The 17544-nt window shown below is 36.0% G+C and overlaps 1 protein-coding gene across 6 annotated transcripts in view; it reads left to right on the top strand.

The window, feature by feature from the left end:
• Positions 1–17544, top strand: part of LOC117183102 (membralin) — a 429991-nt gene that overhangs the window by 329077 nt on the left and 83370 nt on the right. For all 6 annotated transcript variants that reach the window (XR_004468345.1, XM_033376274.1, XM_033376271.1 and 3 more), the window contains one exon: positions 4211–4343. Coding sequence is in view for 5 of the 6 variants with exons in the window: in XM_033376274.1 (XP_033232165.1) it covers positions 4211–4343 (133 nt within the window). In the remaining variant the exon portion in view is untranslated. The remainder of the gene's footprint in view (positions 1–4210; positions 4344–17544) is intronic.

Below are 17544 nucleotides of genomic sequence, written 5' to 3'. Positions count from 1 at the left end.
GTAGAAGTAGTTGAATCATGATAAAATTTAACGCTGGACATCAAGAGAGGTGAAGCATAACGAAAATTTCAACCCACAAATCTCTGAGAAGTGATGTCCTGATCTTCCATCAACGGAGAGTGGGGGACTCGGCGACGAGGCTGCCTCTCTGAGTCCAGCCTAGGGAGAAAGATAAATAAACCAGTGTTTCTTTAAGTCTTCATTGTCGTCATTGACTTCGCCTGCTACGAGATCTATAATCCGCTATTTTTATATCGGAATAATAACGTATGAACTTCTTGTCTCGTCCCTACACTTGGGATTCTCTTCCTCTTATTCAGAAATGATCAGCTCTTCTATCCAGGTCGTCTCATCCGATAGAACCTAGGGAAGATTTTTCCATTCATTGAATCTTGTAACTTCGATTCAATTCTGGAAATTCGACCAGATCGTCTCAAACGATAGTTTTCTAGTGATCTCTCTGGATGGGACGAAGTTATAAGAGGAGAAAAGCGTGGCGCAAGTGAAATGAACGTCCATCACCGGCTCTTTCACGGCGCCTGTCAATTGAAGCCGTCAACGACTGTCGACAGGAGCTGACGGTGCAATCTACCACAAGCGAAAGATCACCGCTCGGGCTCAGCTGATCAGGAACTCATCGCAGGTTTAATCTGAGACACAACCTGCCAGTCGTGTCGGCGAACAGCCCTATCCATCACCTCTCAACCAAGACCACCAAGTTCTAGCTGAAACACAATCTGCCAGCCGTCTTGGCGAACAGCCACACACATCGCAGCTTCCATCTAAGACACAGTCTGCCAGCCGTTTCGTAGAATGGCCGCACCCATCACAGCTCAATCGACACCATCAGGTTTCAGCTGAGACATAACCTGCCGGTCGTGTCAGCGAACAGCCGCACCCATTACAGGTTCCAGCTGAGACATAACCTGCCAGCTGTCTCGGTAAACAGTCACAACCATCAACGCCCACCCGCGATCACAGGTTCCAGTTGAGATACTGCCTGCTAGTCAGCTGCTACGGCGAACAGCCGTAGGTACTACCGTATTCAGTTGAGGCGCAAACTGAAGGCTCTTTTCAGAAGGAGGTCGAATTAATATACATCTTTAATATATAAATAGGGAGAGCTGAGAATTCCCAATCCTCAGAACTATCTCTTGTAATTTTCGCAAGTAGTAGTATTTACAGATTTAAATTCTTAACTCTCACCTCGATGAGTGTTCTTTTTCTTCCTTATCTGATTATTGATCAAACATAAATTTTTTTACACTAAACTTGCCTCCCAGTACCTGTAGATTTGGATAAAAATAAACTTTTCTTCTCGGAAAGTTCTTGTTTTTATGTAACTTAAAATCAGGCAGGCTTGAATGTTGAAAATTAGACAGAGCCGTTAACCTTTTAAAATATTATTGTAGAAAACACGGGACATTCCGATTGGTTCGCGCACCTGTGTAGTACGCACGGTGCACCATCCAAGGCAATCTCACTTAGCGCGAAATATTAGGACTGGGATTCTCATTAAGTGAGTTCCCTCATTACATCAAATATCGATCTCCCCTTGCACTTTATTCTCGTATCTGATAGGTGGATAAAATCGAATCTATTCAAAAAAGGTAATGTCAAAATTTGACATTAAACAGTGTGTTTTCTTGCAAGTGTTCTCTGACACAAATTTTTAATGCTTGAGAACTCTGGATCAGCATTGAAGTTTTTAAATATCTTTCAAATATAATATTGTGTAATTTTATTTTTTTGTCTCGTTATTTACGTTGCATAAAACTTTATTTTACTATAAGATTTTTTTGTATGAAAACATTCTTTATAACTCTACTGTTTTTAATTTTGAAAATAATTAAATAATCATAAAATACAGTATTTTTATACAAAGTTTTTTGTTTACAAAATTTTTTTAAGGGTTTTATCCATAGAAAAGTTTAATTTAAAAATCGGAAATAGCAGAGTTTTACCGAATGTTTTTTCTGAAAAATTAAGCTATTATTTATGAAAATTTATCCATTTTTCGAAAATTGGTAAGAGATCTGACTTGTGGCACGAGAAGCTCCTTAAAAAAAATTTAACACAAATTGATTAACTCTTATAATAAATATAAAAAATGATTTTTAATTAGATTTATTTTTTTAGTGAAAATAGGTATATTATGAGTTAAACTTTAATTGTCACAATATTCTCGCATACATAACCTTACCTATAAAACTTTGTGGTGTAAGTATCTATTTCTCCCGCAATATCCATTGCGGGCTCGCCTTCTTCAATGCGACCAATTATTTCTAATTTTTCTTCCAAAAAAAGTTTTTTATTTTTCGGTGAAGAATTTCTAGCCATTTCTGTAGGAAATAGTAAATAGTTGAAGTTGAAGAAAGGATAAGTTATTAACCTCTTAAGTACGTTACATTGAGTGTAATTTTTGTTAAATTATGTTTACGCACGAGCATTTTCTTTAATGCGTGGGCATGCATATGTCGGCATAAAAGCAAAGCAAGTAGGGGAAGTCGCGATATCTGATAGTGTAATAAGTGAAGGGCATTGTATCAATATTATTATAGTAAGTCACACTGTATTACGGATATGTATATATTATATGTATTAGGGTACATATAATATGTACATCAATACAATATGTATACATGTGTGATGTTATAATGATATTAATAGCGATGATAAGCAATATTATTTATTTAAATAATGTTAATAAGTGGTATTAGTATTGATAGTGCTGACGAGATTATGATAAATGCAGAAATTAAACGCTCAAACCATATAAATTACGAATTGGTTCGTGCAACCGCACCACGGATGTCGCGTACTAATCACAAGGGGGGAAGTTCGCGGTCGAACTGTGCACTATGAACAGCGAATATTAATATCGATATTCATATTAGTTACCTAACATTAATATAATATATAACAAGGATAATAGAACTAATAATATTGAGAATATTGTAACAAGATAAACTATTGAATAATATTAATAATGCCACTAATGCCGTAATACGCAAGGAAATTAAAGTAAATTCTCCAATTGGGCCGCGCGTTCCCGAAAATAAAAAAATTCGTTTATTAATTCCTATAAATCCGTGTTAGTTTTAACGTTTTTAGATTTCAATGCAATATTGGATTAGGAATATTATTATTAATAATATTATAACATACTGTCATATTGCTTTTGAAATGTCTCAAAATAATTGTTTTGAGAATTTCACTCTTTTGTATATTTTTCTTAAGAAGTCTTCTTTTTAATGGAAAAAAATAACAAAACATGGTTTTTTGCGTTTTCGGGCAAACTTGGTAGAATTCCTGAATTTTTTATCAGAACCAAACTGTTCACAGTTACTTTTTAAATAAAAAGGAAAAGAATAGAACCTCATGGTATTACATTTTTTGAAAGTTGTTTTTTTTTACTACTTCTTAAGATAACATATTACAAATTTCTTGTTACATTAACTTATATAAGGGACTATCCAAAATTATGTAGCATATTTTTTGCCCATTTTAAACCTTGTCGTACTAAACAAAATAGAAGAAATAAGTCAACTTTGTCATTCTTACTGTTCACAACTTAAGCCTTTTAATTGCATCACTTAAAATTATGAACACTTCAAATAAATCTTTAATATTAAATCTTAAAAATTAAAGAATTTAAAAATTTGAAACGTGAATATTGAAGGATTTTCAATTGTCAATCTTCAAAATTAAACTACATATTAAAAAAAAAGTTTATAACCACATAATTTAACACTATAAATATTCCAAATATATCAATTTTAAATTTAAAAAATGGAAGAAATTTTTTGGTATCGTTTTAATTGAAAATTAAACCAAGGGTCGACCAAGGATCGATAAGACGCCAGGTATCATGTCGACGGCTATGAACTAGCATGGTATAACTCAATTTTGCCCAAAATGTGGTTTTCACGGTTTCCAATTCAAATTTTTGCGCCCGATGCGATGGAACTATTTACTTCTTCGATAAATTCCGGTGGAGCGCCGATATCGTCGATTTACTCCACATAGCACAACTAAATTTTTCGTTAAAAGCAGTCGGGAAATCAGTTCTTGTCTTCTCCTGAAAAGTTAAGGATATTGAGCTATGCTATGCTAGTTCTTAGCCGTCGGTATGGTACCTTCAGATCGTCCTAAGCCCAATGTCCTTTGCTTATTTTATATGTTCATGTATATTTTACGTTGATTTCAGGAATGGAGGCAATAATGTCAGAGTTTTTCAATGACACTACAACAGCATTCTATATTATCGTCATTGTGTGGATCTGCGACCAATATGATGCAATTTGTTGCCACACTCCTATCACAAAGAGACATTGGCTTCGGTAAATACATGTATCATAATTTTTATTACAATAAAAATGTATAATATTTGTTATTACCATGAAAATAGACAAAGTGGTCAAAAAGTAACTATAGCATCTTGAAAGCTATTTATAGAAATTATTGAACTACTATCAGCTAGAAAATTCGAGTCCTCTGGCTTTGACGTTCAATAAGTATGTGAAGAAAAAATGGTAGGTTAATGAAAAAGGTCTCATTTTAAAGGTGCAAATGTACGTTAATGAGCCGAAAAGTAATATTCCAAAAAATTATTTGTAGTTAGTTGAACTATCTGTAATAATTTATTTGAAGGAAGTATGTGCTTCTTGTTGTCTTCGTACCAACTTGTGCCTCCGATCCTCACTCTGGCCTTCAAACCCTTTCCCTGTGTTAAGGAAAACCGAGGCCGATCCCCTGAAAAAACGGCACCATGCTAGGTTCTCGCACTTGCTTTCCTATATAAAAAACTGACTTCAAATATAGCAATTTGTACGAAGACTACAAGAAGCACATACTTCCTTCAAATTGTAAATTATTGCAGATAGTTCAACTAACTACCTCCAATTTAAATCACTTCATTATCTTCATTAGAAGTGATAGTGCGGTCGCATATTTATTCACAAAAAACGAACAATTATTTTTTTTCAAATTTTTCGACGGTAATCTGTTCAGAAATGTTTAATGTACCACCGTGAATTTTTTCAGATTTTTCCTATCATTTTTTCAATGAAAAAATGTGCTTCAAAGTTCATTGTTTTTAAAAGCTATCAAATTTCCTTACTTTTCATCAGATTTTCAGATCTGCAAGCTACAAATAATTTTTTGGAATATTACTTTTCGGCTCATTAACGTACATTTGCACCTTTAAAATGAGACCTTTTTCATTAACCTACCATTTTTTCTTCACATACTTATTGAACGTCAAAGCCAGAGGACTCGAATTTTCTCGCCGATAGTAGTTCATACCACTTTAATGAGTTCCATGAATAACTTTCTTGAACAACTTTTAGAGCACCTCTAATAAAGGTTAGTAAATTAGATTTGAAAATATCGTAATGGCAAAGAATCGTAGAATTGTTTCTAAATAATCAATCACAACTAAAAGTAAGAACAATTTAAGTTGCCAAAAACTCCTTTGCAACATCGAAGGTGGTTTGATACTGCAGTTGACAAAGTACATGTTTCAAATTTCTCCCTTGTGTTATGCAACAGCTGAATTGGTTAAAAATGCCTAGATTAAACGAGGTGTTTCGCAGTTACATTTTTTTACTTTTTTTCGCGTCTTTTTCGCTCATTCTTTTTGATATATTATTGATTTTTTAATGTGAGAAGAGCACCACCTGGCGCTTAGACAAGGGGTACAGTACACCGAATGAAGGAAACAATACGGAGTTAGATGTAAGATGCTTTCGTTGATTTCAACGTTTTACAAACATACCTCTCGTTTGCCAGGCGTACACTATGGCACACTAAATTACGTGGTCCTCTTTTTAAAGAAAAGTGAGCCTCATCCACTGTGCTATTCAGGAGTCCCCCTAGCCAGACTCAGCCTTTTCGTAAGGAAGTCGATAACTGTTTTCTGAGTGCCTCAGGGAAGTCTACAAGTGATTCCAAAAAACTTTTTTCCCGGAGAGAGAGCCTCTTTCTTCGGAGGTCAATAACCTGTTTTGAGGTGAATTGCATCTTAAGGTGGATTTCGAACCACTAATGTTACGGTATTCTCCTATTATGAAAGTTCCTAAAGGGTTATTCAAGTATTACGTCACGATTTTTTTGCAGTTTTTGCACCCTTCGCCGTCTATCATGCTTTTTATATAGTAGGTTTGTAACTTCACATGGATTGTACACTACAGCTTCCCTCCCCCAGATGCGCGACGTAATGATTAGACAGTCCCTAAGCCCATATCATACTTCAGTGATTCCTACCTTACTGACTTTTTTTTTAACGCGTTCACACGAAGTTAGATTACCAGTATAAAAGTTGAAGATGTAAAGAAAGGAAATCAATAAAGTTTTTATGATCTTGAAGTTTTAAAATTATAATACAAACATGTTATAAAATACGAGGGTGGGGTGAAAAGTTTTCGGCCTGATGAGGAAAAACAACTTTTTTCGTTTCTTTTTTCATTTTATTTTTCAACATAATCTCCCTGAAGACTAATACATTTCTCGAAACGGTGCTATAATGCAGTGATGCCACTTTTATAGACCGATTTGGCAAGTCCCTCAAAATACTCATATACAGCATCGATGACTTCCTCCTTGCTCTGAAATTTTTTACCTCCGAGACATTTTTTAAGGTTAAGAAAAAGATGATAGTCGCTGGAATGTTCTGTCAACATTTTATGAATTTTTTCGATCATTTCGGAAGTTGCGACCTCAGCGGGGCGTCCTGAACGTGGTTCGTCAGAAGTGCTCGTGTGACCATTTTTTAAATTCAGAAACCCACTATTTAACTGTCAAGTATGAGAAGAGTCTTTCTGTGTGGAATCGATTTCTTCTTCAACTTGAAGTGGTGTGAGGCCTTTTAAATAAGAGTATTTCATGTTCGCACGCTTTTCTGATCGTATATTATTTTTATTCTAAAATTGAAGGACCATCAAAATGGCCTTCAGTGCCCTTTTTTAATTTTTAAAAATTGTTTACAATATATTTCATTTCGAGTGCATGTAACCATTCTCCTAGGGGTGGAAAGAAAACCCCTATAATGATAAAAAAAACTAAGAAAATATTCAAAATTGAAAATGGTGGTCCTTTTTTCTGAAGATTTCATAACTTTGGTAATTTTAATTATATTAAAGTGTATTCGTTTTAATTATTTGTGATAGGACGCAGTTAAAAAAAAACAGTTTTTAAACAAAAAAATTTCCAAAACTTTTGGCTTTTTCACAAACTAATTTTTCAACTGAATTTCTGCAGAAGATAAAACAATTTTCATATTTTTCATTTTTTTATATATAAATATTGTTACTTCGTAACATTTTTTATGTTTTATATTTTAGTAAAAACTACATTCTTTATGAATAATGATTTTCGAAATATTTTTAATTCTTCGCATTTAGATAAAGTAGCTTTCAACGCACCTGTTAGACAGGTTTCCTTAGAGCTGTTGCTTTCCTTCGAGACTCGACGTTCCGGTCAGCGACTTCACTTATTCTTGTACTTTCGTCTAGTTAAGATCTTATCTTGTTACTCCCGCGCAATTCCAATTATTAAAATAGATTTTTTTCGATTATTGTCCAACAGCTTTTTTGATAATCGACTTTTTTATACAGTAAAAATTTACTCATTAACAACAATCACGGAACCTAGCGTTTGATTGCTTTTATGCTCCTGAACGGAAATTTGCAAGGAATGCTGATATTCAAACTTATTGCATTGATTGTCTTCAAGGTTATTTGGATGAAGGGAACATGTCACTGCTCAGTAGCCAAGATGCTTTTATTCCCGGGTATTATCTTCCTCATCATGCAGTAATTAAGGAAGATAACTTAACCACAAAAACGCGAGTCGTTCTTGACAGCTCCACGAAGAGCCTATGCTTATGCACCCTTTTTTCGGGATTCGCACATTGCATAAACTAGCTGACGATGGAAAAAATGCATTTCCAGAGGGCGCCAAAATTCTCAAACGCGACTTGTATGTCGCTGACGTGCAAATCAGCGCAAAAACAATTAACAAAGCTCGTCACCTTCGAGACGATCTGATAAAAGCTCTTAAAAAAAGGCGGATTAAATTTTTTCTAATGGTCTTCAGATAAGCCAGAATTATATCAAGATTTTTTAATTGATACCTGAAATAATTATATGTATCTCGATCCTTTCGACACTATCAAGGAGTTAGGAAGTCATTGGGATCCTAAATCCGATTCTATTTGATATTTTGTCATTTTTTCAGACTCAGTTGATCGCGCTACGAAACTATCCATTTTATCTCAGTGCTCAAACTTCTCTGACCCTTTAGGATTGTTAGGCTCACTCATTGTTGTAGGCAAGATTTTAATTCAACAGCTCTGAAAACGTAAATTAGGATGGGACGATCAAGTTCCACCTGAGATTCACGAAATATGGTCAGAGTATAAGAAGAAATTACCTTTACTCAACCCCGTAAGATACCAGAGATGGATAACTCTCGAGTCGTCTGTTAAAAATCAATTGCACGGTTCTTGGGATGCGAGCGGGAAGGCGTATGGGGCAGGTGTGTATCTTCGTTTGACAGATAATCGTGAAAATTGCCATTGTAAAATACTATGCTGGAAATCACGCATCGCTGCACTCAAAATAATCACTTTGTCCAAACTAGAGTTATGCACCGCTAAGTTATTCGTTTAATTATTTAATTCCACGATTCGCTCACTTCAAGTAGAATTTTGCAAGACTGTTTTTACATACTCATCTGTTATGATTGAGAAAGTATTAGAATTGTCCTAAATTTGACATAAAATTTTTTCAACGGATCTCTACGTTTGAGACCCCTTACATCCGAAAATCAAATTTTAACGATGGTTTCTGTCTGTATGTCCATCCGTCCAGTCGTCCGTCCGTAAACACGACAACTGTCGAAAAAATGAACAGATCAGATCGATCTTTAGCACACTTTTTTAAGGTTCTAAAATGAATGGACGAGTTCATTAACCGGTCATTTGGATAAAAATGTTAAAAACTAGAGTTTTTAAATATTTGTTGCGACGGTTTGTTATTTAAAAAAATGTTATGTACGGCTATCTATAGTAACTAGAAAGCCAAACAATTTATCCTAATAATTCGATGAAAATAAAATTTTTAGAGTGATACCATTTTCAAAATTTTTTAAAATCAATCGAAAATCAAAATTTTAAGCCAAACGACGTAGGATATGAAAAAAGTCAAGAGACGAAAAACATTGGTTTTTGAAAGCCCTACAGGATTATCATAACAAATTTTTGGACTTTCTTGGTATCGCGAATTATAATTGCACAAAAAATAATGAAAAATCAAATATTTAATTTTGTGGTCAAACTATGCAGGATACGAAAAAAGATGAATTAACAAAAATTGTGATACTGAAAAAGATTTACAAATTTGTTAATAATCACTTCTTGATAGGACGCGTAGTTTTTTTTTATTCGTGAAATATGACATTGAAAATACAAAAAATACATTAAAAAATTTGAGAAAAAACGACAGAAGTTATGAAAAAAAAATGATTTAACAAAAATTGTTTACCTGAAAAAAGCTACAAATTTGTTATGAATCACTTTTTGATAGGACATGCAATTTTGGTTTTAATCATAAAAATGGCATTTAAAAAAAAAAAATTTCTGGAAAAACTACAAAAAGTACGAAAACAGATTGGTAGAAAAAAGTTACTCACCCAAAAAGAGATACAAAGGACCCCGCACATTTTTTATGGAAAAGTGGTTTCGGTTAATTTAGTTGAACTTGTTATATGTTACTTAGCTCGGCATCTCAACCTAATGTCTCCTGATCAGAGGCTTGTTGTTCAACTCAAACACAAGGAGTATTTGGGACCTCGACATCAATGTCGAGACTAAACGAACATCTCAAGATCGAATCGATTTTTTTTAACAGCGACCCCATTCTACGACTCAGACATTCTACGATTCAGAATATGAGCTTGATCGTGATCTTCAGATCAAATGTTAAGGTTAGTTCAAGGTCTCATTTTGGCTGTAATTTCTTATTTCTGACTACGGAGTTAATTAACTCTCAACTTTTTTTGTAGAAACTTAACTTTACGGTAAAAGTTAATTTAGAATGTAGAATTCTACTCTCTTATCATTTACGGCGTCGTAAAAAGGGGACGCTGTTAAATAACCCGATTTGACCTTGAGATGTTCCTTCGACCTTGTCCATGATGTAAAGGTCCCAAATACTTCTTGTATGATTGTGTGATTTCAGTGGGCCTTATCACAGAACCCGGAGGTTTCGAGCGTTGCGTCCTCGGAGACATTTTTTAGGAGGCAGAGATACGTAGCATAACAAATTCAACCGAATTAACTGAAACCACTTTTCCAAGTGGAGTCAATAGCCAAGCAAGTAAAGCCAATACCCGGGGATACAGACTTCAGCGGGCCTTATCTCTGAATCCGGGGGATTTTGGGCTTTGCAACCGCAAAGACTGTTGGTTCAAGTTGCCGAGCTAAGTATCATATTATAAATTCAGCCGAATTAACCGAAACCACTTTTCAAAAAGAAATGTGTGGGATCCTTTGTAAATTTATTACTGTTTTTTATTTATTTTCAGGTGGTTCAGATAATATACATTTACAAATTTCTGTCGAAAATCAAGCGCGCAGTGCGAGTATCACGAAGAGAGTGTGTACCTTAAGGTCTACAAAGCTTTGAGCAACTTAACCCTTAACTATACATAATTTAGTAGAAAATTCCGAACATGAAGATGTATATAAATACTATGATATAAAAGAAGTCTTTCTGATAATGTTTCAGTCAAGCATTCAAAATATAAAGAATAGATACCTGAGCGCGAAGATCAAGTTGCAATTATGTCCGAGCGTGAAGCGCGAGGTAACCCATTATTGAGGGCGATGCGCGAGATTCAACAGACGCGTTCCCCAGGCACTTTCAAACTTGCGAGCGGAGCGAGTTGCGCGCTTAGCGCGTGATGGCAATGTGCCCGCTCAGAGGGCAAATTTTATTGATCAGTTTTAACCATAGCTTCACACTGGGTCAACGCTCCTCCTCATACCTTGTCAACTTTAGTAGCTAATCGAGTATCCGAAATTCAGGTAAGGCTCAATCTACAGTTCAGAGATACGTTCAAATTCTCGAAAATCCCGCGGATTAGATATCACGCAATCAAGGTCCTCATGAATTTTTAAATAACACTCTTTAGTCCCATGGTCCCCAGTGGTTGAATTTTCACGAAGACAGCTGGTCACGATTTAATTTCAAGATTTCAGACGTCTAGTAAAAACGTTCGCCAAAAACCGTAGTATCTTGCATGATTACTCGAGCAAGGATTGATATTCTTACAAAGTACAGCAAATTAAAAAAATTACAAAGATTGTACACTTTTATCGCTTGAGATTCATCAGTAATTTAAAAATTAAAGACAAGAATTCTTGACAAACGGGTCTATTTGTACCGCATGAGATTTATGGAGCGTCACATGTGATATTCAAATTGTTTCAATCTGCGACTTTTTCGGCAGAAATAAGGTATTTGTTCAAAGGTAAACAGGTAAATAAAAAAAGCAGTCTCTTCTGTTTGAATCCTTTTTTGGACGACGGGTTGATTAAGGCCGGTGGAAAAATATATCGGGCTCTGATCCCCGAGTCCCAAAAACATCCGATTGTTCTCCCTAAAAATCATCACATCACGAAATTAATCATCCGGGATGAACATTTAAAACAATTATGTGGGGGAACAAATAAAACATTGTACGGAGTTCCAGGGGCATACGGGCCTATCATTGGTCGAAATGCTACTCAGCATATTATTCGAGACTGCATCATTTCTTTCCGGGCAATGTCACGCGAAGTAAATTATTTCTTAAAAAATTTACAGAAAAATCGATTCTAATTGACGCAACCTTTTCGTGACGTGGGCATTAACTTTTGTTGTCCATTTTACACAAAAGAGCATAATCATCTAAAAAGAACAAAAATAAAAACATAAGTATCGGTTTTTGTGTGTTTTGCTACAAAGGCAGTTCATTTGAAACTCTCAAATGATTTAACGACTGATGCGTTCTTCGCCTACTTAATGAGTCTTGGGTGTTTGGTGTTGTATGAAGTATGGAGCGCCTTTTATATAAATACTTATTGCTACTCCTTTATTTTATAATTATACATATTATAGTCCCATCTAAGTATAAGAATAAGAAGTCGCGAAAAATACTTAAAAAAAGGCGTTAGTAAAAATTTATTATTGTCACCTAAGCACATGGCGTGAACGTGAGGTCCCTACCCGTGTAAAACCAGCATCAGCTGCGAAAAACCATTTTTATAGTTTGTACTTTTCTCGCAATTTTCTCTTGATGTAAGTCTTCAGCCCCTTGTTTTTATAAAACTAATAGATTTCTCGTAATTAAAAGTATCACTACATATTTCATTTATGGAGATTCATGATTTTGTCACGGAGTTTAGTCGATTTTGCTCAAGAGTTCCACCAGACTGCGTGTGAAACTAACACTTTTTCGGTAGCGATTTTTTTAAAAATGAATTCGTCAACCATAGTATTTCTTTTTTCAAATGAATTTGGTATACTTTATTTAGATACACTACATGTTTCAGAGTCGCTCGTGATTCTGTTCAAAATCTCACATGACTCCTTAAAACGTTTCTTTGCTCATCCCGGAATTGCACAATCAATGTATTCTGATAATGCTACGAACTTTGTTGGAGCGAACATCGAATTGAAGAAACTGTCAAAGCAAGTAAAGGAGATGATAAACGGTGAAAGGGTTTAACAATTTTCGGTAATTAAAAAGGTTAATTAGTGCTTTATACGCCAAGAGCCCCTCACTTTGGAGGCCTCTGGGTGGCTGCGGTGAAATATTTGAAGCAACCCTCAATTCGCGTTCACTCCCCCCATTGTCTTCCGGTACAACCTATAGCCTCCCACTCACCTCAGCTCATTCCCTAATTGGAAGTTATTTGACTGCTTTACTGATCAAACGAACATCGCTACCGGAAGTTTTCTCGTCGTCAAGGTTGACAATCTTCCCCCTTTGAGTGAAGTCTCGGACACATCATCGAGACTCTAAATTCATCTGGCACCGCTAGGCGTGCGTTGAAAACATTTGATACAATACCCACCGAGTAAATGTGTACACTTTACGTTGAAACACAAGCTTATAATTCGGTTCAATAATCATTCTTTCTCCTTGACGCCGAACACGTTCTTCTATGTATTTAAGGAAATGGTCGACCTCAGTACAGCCGAAGGTCTTTTTTTCGTGCAGTTAAGAACTTACCTTGTTATCCCGCGCAATTCCAATTATTAAAGTAAATTTTCTTTTTCGAATATTGTCCAATACCTTTTTTACTAAACGATTCTTTTTTATAGTAAAAATTTACTCATTAACATAAATGACCACAAAACGGGTATCTTACAATTTTCTCTACAATTAATGTAAACATCGATATGATGTCTCCCTTCGTTTTCAAAAAATAATGAAAAACGTGCTCCAAAACGATTGTGTGGCATCTGAACGGGGTTACATGGCACAACTACATGCTTTGTGGTGCGAGAAACACCCGGAGCTATCGCACTTTTCGTCTTAAATCATATGATTGTTCGGGAAATTGAGCCTGTGTGGCAAGAAATGTATGAACAACGAGGCCCAAAGAAAGGTATAGTGGGATGTCGAGAGAACTTGCTCATCGACAGATGTGTCTGCAAAAATGCAGCATTCTACCAGCGTGACCTATCGATGGTCCGGATTGATTATCGGAAAGCTTTCGATTCGACTTCCCATAGACTTATCATCTGTCTTTTGGAAAGCTTAAAGGTTCATCCGCAAATCGTTAGGTGCATAGAGAGATTGATGCCGCTTTGGAAAACCAGATTTACTATCTTATCTGGAAAAAACCGTGTGAAAATTAACAAGATCACCTTTCAGAGAGGTGTCTGTCATGGCGACACCATGAGCCCACTCCTCTTTTGCCTTACATTATTGTCACTATCTCTAGCACTTCGCCATTCCGACGGGTACTTGCGCGACAAACCTGCAGATCGAAAGTACAAGGTCACTCATGTATTTTACATGGATGATTTGAAGATCTATGCTAAAAACAAAGAGCAACTAAATCTAGTTCTCGGAATTGTCGAACGATATACTAAGGAAATTGGCATTGAATTTACGTTAGACAAATGCGCCAAGGTTTATGTAAAGCGAGGAAAACTTAATGGCATCCCTGCAGATCCTGACCTCGTGCGCTGATCCTGACACCTTTGCGCTGCAGAGACTTATACATATCTGTGCGTGCCACAGAGGCACATTCAGGATGTGACATCTATAAAGGATACTTTCCGAAGCAGATACAAACGTCTCATCCGTCAGATTTGGTCTTCCGAACTGTCGGCGAAGAACAAAGTATCTGCAACGAACATGCTTGCTGTCCCGGTAGTACTCTATTCATTTGGAGTAGTTGCATGGACAAAGAACGAGCTCAGATCCCTTCATATCAGCACAAGAAATGTTATGCACATGAACAAAACCATGCATCTTAAGTCTTCTATTTCGCGACTATACATCTCACGCCATCAACGTGGTCGCGGAATATTGAGTCTTGAATGTCTTCACAACAGGATTATTATGGGTACATCACATTGACTCGTAAATGGAAGAGACCCTCTTCTTAAAATGGCCAGGAATCACGAAGAAGTGGGAAAAGGAGCGTTTCTGTTCAAAGCAGCGGAGGAGGCTCCTGAAACACTCGAACTTAACTTCAGTATTAGGGGTGAGAAAAATGCATCAAATCTTATCAATCGCGAGTACTCATTCCTTAAAGCCCTGATTGAGAAAGCACAAGAGAAAAACTGGCGTGAACAGCTACTCTATAAGAGGATGCACGACATCTTCCACAGAAATGTGGAGGATCAGTCAATGTCGTGTAAGCTAACTTTTGCTTTCCTTAAGTTGCCCGGATTGAAGTCTGGCACGGAGGGTTTCATTTTGGCATGTCAAGACAGTGTCATTTCGACCTTTACATAATGTCGCCACATTTTGAGCCAGAACATTCCCGAAGGGTACAATGCGGAACTTAGAGTGCTTTATTACCACCTCTGTCATTCTTACGGCATTAACCTTAATATTGCTTCTCTAAATTCTCCTAGGGAAATCGAGTCAATTGTCGAGAGTGGGAGTGCCGCATTTACTGGAACTTTATATTCTCGACAATTGTTTCTGTTGCACACTCGAGGCTAGACATGGTTCTTCTTGACTTCGAGAAGCGAACGATGTTCCTTATCGAATTTTCGGCAACAGCTGACAAAAACATCGTATTTAAGGAGAATGAAAAGAAAGAGAGGTATTATATAAGAGAGGAGTTGCAACGATTGCACCATGAATATTCTGTTAAACTAATCGTCCTTATCATCGGCGCTCCTGAAGGTGCCAAGCTTTCACTCTTTGAAAGCTTGAGAAGCATCCCTGCGTGTCAAAAATATGCTAAAACACTTGCGGGAAAAATGCAGTTCTCGGGGTGCACAAAACTTTTGCCGGATCTTCGTATTGATTCCGTTACAGACTGTAACCACCTATCTCACGGTCGTGAAATGTGGTTGTGGCTGAAATTTTACAGCAATTTCGCTGGGAGCAGGTGCAATTTTTCAGATTAACACCCGCTCCCGGCAAAATCCTGCGGGTATCCTTATGACAAATTTTTAATATATATATATAATTATCTTACAATGGTAAAATCCATAATGAACTTCTTTCTTCAACCGAGCAATCGTTAAGTTATCGTTATTCGCCGAGTTCGTATCCCTCCACGGTAACCCATTTTAAGCACCTGGTGGTTTCTATCTTACCGGACACTGTACGGTTACAGAAGTGCGGTTTAAACTAAGAAAAATTCAATAATACGCCTGTTTATAGTGGACAGCAGTAGCTTGGCGCACGCGAAATAAGGTATGTTGCGCCTAGCTGGGCGATACATCTAATTTTTAAAAATCGGGGATGTAACAGTCGCATAGTGTCACCCATGAATTCCTTGATTGGAATATGCATTTTCCTGAATGCGCTTTCTCCGGAGACATATTCTTCTTTTTTCTGAGATTTCAATTGTTCTGTACTCCATAAGGCTCTTCCTTAGCTCTGCTTTCTTCTTTTTCGTTTTTTGCTGAGATCAGTTTTAAATTCGATGAATCCTAGTTTTAGCAATTCATGTAGGCCATCGTAGATTTGTAAGAATTTTGCTAGCATTTTATTATCTTTCTCCAATCTGTGTAATAATTTGTGAAGCACCTTGCCACCTTCATTTAATTTAATTCATTTTAAGGTTCTCTTAAATAATTCTGCTCTTTTCTTACCCCCTTTTCAATATATTACCATGGGCTTTCTTTCTTTTATATTCCGTATCTGGGGGTCTTTGTGGCATTTGTACCCAATTTTCTTATATTCTTTTGGGCTTTTTATTTAAATGGATTTCTAAAAGCGTGAATTCTGTTGTATTATGGTGGATTTCATTCATGCAGAATTCTATAATTTGCACCCATTTTGAATGCAAACTAGGATTATCTTTAATCAGCGTTCGCAGTAATCTTAAGTGCTCTCTGTAAATTCTTTTCTGTATGTTGCTTTGGGGATGTTGAATTGAATAAAATACAGGTTAGATGCATTCTTCCCTAAATTTATTTGTCCATATTTCTGTCGAAAATTGCGTACCATGATCGGTAGAAGTTTATTCTATTTTCCATTTTTGGAATGTGATCTTTAAAGATGTTATTTGTTGCTGTATTAGCTGTCATTCTTTAGGCATATTCCTAAAAATCTATTAAAAGAATTTCTCCCGGTTTATTTTGCGTATAATGTTTCATTTCAGCGTAGCAGGTTTACCTATTTTCCTCTAAAGGAATTACATAGGAAAATAGAAAAGAATGTTATCATTGAAACATATTTATTTATTTATTTATAAAGGTGCTTTTAAATCAATCAAAAACATTTTGAAACTGCAGTCAGAGGTGATTCCGACCATCCTGTATATGGGGCATTATTCCTCAACTGCCCCAACTCAAAAAGTCATGTTTTTCGATTGTCTCTAAATTCTGGGAATATGTTCGCCTACCCAACAGTAGTTAATCCACAAACTCATAGACCAGGATTACCAATCCTCCCCAAGTGAGGGGGGATTGAATTTTCAACCCCAATGCCTGCAGGGGTTTTGGAAAGTGCTTTTTACACGCTTTCATCCTATTTTATTATTTTTAACAAAAAAAATTGTTTAAACAATTTTTTCAATTAATTAATTGTTTATTTAAGTTTTTTCGCAATTTAGGCATCTACGATTTTTTTTAAATAGTCTCAAAAGAAAGCTTGACTGTTTTACTATGAAAAATATCTAATAAGAAAATGGACAAATTGAAATTCATTGAGTTACAGAGCCGGGTGTAGAGGGAGTCCTCGCGCTCACACTCGGGCGTTATGCGGCAGCATACCGCGGAACAGTTTTCAAGTATGCCATTTTTTTGTATCACTCACATTGATCCAAAATTGCATGAAGTCATCGGAAAA

Source organism: Belonocnema kinseyi, chromosome 2 (genome assembly GCF_010883055.1).
Source record: "Belonocnema kinseyi isolate 2016_QV_RU_SX_M_011 chromosome 2, B_treatae_v1, whole genome shotgun sequence".
NCBI classification, from domain to species: domain Eukaryota; kingdom Metazoa; phylum Arthropoda; class Insecta; order Hymenoptera; family Cynipidae; genus Belonocnema; species Belonocnema kinseyi.
This window is presented reverse-complemented; position numbering and strand designations above follow the sequence as displayed.